This window comes from Penaeus chinensis, chromosome 2, assembly GCF_019202785.1.
Source record: "Penaeus chinensis breed Huanghai No. 1 chromosome 2, ASM1920278v2, whole genome shotgun sequence".
In the NCBI taxonomy this organism is placed as follows: Eukaryota; Metazoa; Arthropoda; class Malacostraca; order Decapoda; family Penaeidae; genus Penaeus; species Penaeus chinensis.
Genome location: NC_061820.1, coordinates 485258 through 489283, shown reverse-complemented (window position 1 = coordinate 489283; position 4026 = coordinate 485258). Strand labels below are relative to the sequence as shown.

The 4026-nt window shown below is 34.3% G+C and overlaps 1 protein-coding gene across 1 annotated transcript in view; it reads left to right on the top strand.

Annotated features, from left to right (window-relative positions):
* LOC125030961 (THO complex subunit 2-like) overlaps positions 1-2179 on the top strand; it is a 56052-nt gene extending 53873 nt beyond the window's left edge. The window contains exon 30 of the mRNA XM_047621383.1: positions 3-2179. Coding sequence (XP_047477339.1) covers positions 3-125 — 123 coding nt within the window. The 3' untranslated portion in view covers positions 126-2179. The remainder of the gene's footprint in view (positions 1-2) is intronic.
* Positions 2180-4026: the final 1847 nt, after the last annotated feature.

Here is a 4026-nt window from a genome sequence, read left to right as displayed (position 1 = left end):
AGGCGGACAGTGAGGAGTATCATGACCGATATTCAAGTGATATCAGAGGAAAGGATTACCGAGAATATGAATACGAGCGAGATTATGAGAAGCATCCCCCAAGCAGACACAAGCGCAAAAACTAACCCCAGTATAGATTTAGTTCTTCAAATTGTGTTTATAGGGCTCCTGTTTACAAATGAAGTGTTTGACTCCAAGAAAATGCCTCAGTCATTATAAAGTCCAGACACTTGGAATTCCTATAGAAAATTTTGGGTTTTGTAATGTTCTTATGGTCCCTTTATAATTGAAAGAACAAATTGTGTTGCCAACAGAATCAGGGCTGATGAATATCTAATTAATTCTTTTATCACTGTTCAGTGTTTTGTTACTTTTATGTTTGTTCGTGCATTTAATGAGACCAGAAAGCAGGACACAGAAACAAATGAGTATATGTATATGTATGTATATCTAGACACAACACACTCAGATGCTCATACTCTCACATGTTCACACAAACACAAAAATAGATGTGATAACATGCATAAATAGGAATACACAGAATCACAAACACACACACTTATAGTATTAATTTCAGAAGTTCTTGGTTTACAGACAACAATGTCAAGAGGGTAAAGCATTTTTAGGCGGTGAATTTTTCTCTTTCTCTCTTACTCAAAATCTACTACTTGAAATTAATAAATGGACCATAAAACTTTTAAATAAATATTAATGTTACTGACTCCCCCCCATTTATAATTATTATAAATTTCCTCCCCAGTCCATAAATGTGTGTATATATTTTTTTTGTTTCCTTTCCAAAAGTAGTCAGATCTTTCATTACATTGGCATACACTTATTCAAGAATAAGTTTAAAAGGTTTTAGATTGTTAAAAGACAATACAAGTGTTAAAAAAAATAAAACCCAAAAAAAAGAAACAGGCTTTGAGCATATGTGAAAATGTCCGTGCTAAACAAATATTTTACTTTTTTTTTTTATTTATTTATTTTTTTTTTCCCTTATCTATTTATTTATTCTTTCTTTTTTTTCTAATTGTTAGTATGAACAATTGAGATTTCCATTGTAATAAATAGTCCACAAACTTCAAATATACAAAGCCTTTTTTTTTCTTTCTTTCTAATAATGATAAGTAACAGAAGTTAATCCAGAGTGATGCTAAAGTTTTACCCTCATACAGGAAATAAAAGGGGAGAATAAAAAGAGCAATGTACATAGTCATAATTTGTGTACCTGGTCCAAAATGGCTAACCATTTTTATGATAAAGAAATAGTTTTGAATGGTAAGAAATAGAAATAAAAAAAGTTCAAAAAAATAAAAATAAACATTTATGTTGTGTATATGATATGTCCATTTTAAGGTACTGCAAGGTATGAAAATAGCCAGCTTACACAATATGTTCTATTTTACTGGTGTTTTGGTATTGCAACTTGTGGGATATCTCTCAATCCACCGTACATTTTGAATGCACTGTGAGTAATGTCAAGGTTTGATATGTGTGTGACGTTTTCATACATCCTCTATTTTGTATATTGAGAGCATTATTTGACGAGTGAATAGACTTTCTAGCAGGGTAATATGAATTTAATGGTTATGTTGAATAAGCAGAGTACAATGTTACTGTTAGTACTTAAATGATAAAGCAACTATATTTTTTATTTTTATTTTATTTTTTTTTTTTTTAGTTGTTTTAGATAAATCAGTGAAAGACTTTGTTTTGTTATTGATATCATTATTAGTTCCCTTTTTAATAATTCTAAATAACATGTCCACACAGTACTTTTTTCATTTACTTTGTCTTTCTTTTATCCGTATTGTTCTCTCTCTCTTCCTTTAGTTCTTTAACCTTTAGTGTTGGATCTCGTCATATCCTGCGTCTTTGATTTTTTCCACAAATTTGCAATCTTCCAGTAGTCTATGTTGCTCAACGGACTTTCAAGATTTAGGGATCCCAGAGAGTAAATGCTATTCTGCTGTACATGGATTGACTGTGACATTATTGCACATAGAATTGCAGTACATAGGAAGGAACAAAAAGAAAAAGGGTATACAAAGAAATAGCATAAATCATCTTGTTTTAGTTAGTACTGTGAAATTATTAATACACACTTTACAACCAGCCTGCAATATGTATTCTGTAAGGTAAAATGTGATTATAATAATAACATTATTTTACTGTATCTATGTTTTTTCTTTCAAAAAATCAATCCTGTTCCACTGGAAAGTAAGTCAAGCTATTACTGGATGATATTAAGAAGATAAGAATATTCCAACTTAAAAATGTATTCATATATTTAAATGGAATTCATTAAGGTGCTGTTTCTATCTCTGTGTGTGGGCTTATGTGTATTTGTGTTAGTATACCTGTATATCTAAGATTGTATGATTTGTCTTAATTCATCACAGTTGATCAGGTTTCCTTTGAATATGTGTATGTGTGTGTGTGTGTGTGTATGTGTGTGTGTGTGTGTGTGTGTGTGTGTGTGTGTGTGTGTGTGTGTGTGTGTGTGTGTGTGTGTGTGTGTGTGTGTGTGTGTGTGTGTGTGTGTGTGTGTATGTGTGTTTGTATGTATGTGTATGTGTGTATGTGTGTATATGTGTATATGTGTATATGTGTATATATGTGTGTGTGTGTGTGTGTGTGTGTGTGTGTGTGTGCGTGTGTGTATGTGTGCGTGTGCATGTGTTCTTCAGTTGCTTGTCAGAAGACTGCTTTATGAATTTGTGTGTGTGTGTGTGTGTATGTGTGTGTGTGTGTGTGTGTGTGTGTGTGTGTGTGTGTGTGTGTGTGTGTGTGTGTGTGTGTGTGTGTGTGTGTGTGCGTGTGTGTATGTGTGCGTGTGCATGTGTTCTTCAGTTGCTTGTCAGAAGACTGCTTTATGAATTTGTGTGTGTGTATGTGTGTGTGTGTGTGTGTGTGTGTGTGTGTGTGTGTGTGTGTGTGTGTGTGTGTGTGTGTGTGTGTGTGTGTATGTGTGTATGTATGTATGTGTATGTGTGTATATGTGTATATGTGTATATGTGTATATGTGTATATATGTGTGTGTGTGTGTGTGTGTGTGTGTGTGCGTGTGTGTATGTGTGCGTGTGCATGTGTTCTTCAGTTGCTTGTCAGAAGACTGCTTTATGAATTTGAGAATGTCACACATGGTGAATTTGACAAAAAATGTGAGTAATAGAACTGGATCACTGGATTCATACAGCTTCAGATATCTTCTTCAGCTGAGAAAAAGATCTTGTGAAAATTGTTTGTATTCCGTAACTTTAACCCAATGCCGCCGGGGAAAATGAAAAAAAAATGGGGAGAATGCTGTGCCCATTTTCTGTTTTTTTCGAAATGTCTGCCCATAGATGGCTCTGCTAGTGCTTAGCCACAAAGGAGTCAATTAGTAGACCTTGTGACCATACGTGATTTGAATTGGCGAAAAAACATATTTTTTACTAGTGCTATAAATCTTGATGGTGTTATTTTTATTATAAAGATTATAATTATTATAATGTTTTTTAATATTAATAACAGCAAAATAAGATAACGTAAAATATTTTGTAAATCAAAGAAAAGGGTGAACGGGCTAGACGGGCAATACTCCTAACTGGCTCATTGGTGACTTACTACAAGTATAGCCATCTATGTGTAAAATCAATCAAACAAGTACTAACAGTGGGCATAGCACGTGTCTACCCGTCGTACCCATCAGCAAGGGGTTAATATACACTGAATACATGGAAAATTGAAATCTTAGAAATTCATTCCAGCCTGCAACTTTCAAACTGCATGAAGTCAGTGAGGAAGGTCACTTCTGGTGTTGCATCCTTGCTTGAAGATGCAGTGGAATCATGATTCATTTCGTGTCAGAACTCGAAAGCTTCTGAAGCACACCGAAGGTCTTAGGATGGCCATGTCCTGTACACTCTGTGGTGTTTACAGTTCAATCTTGAGAGGAAGAAGAGGGGGGAACCACAGCACCACACTTACTGTACATAACATGTAGAACAAGCCCTTGCATGTGTGTGTGTGTAGTATAGG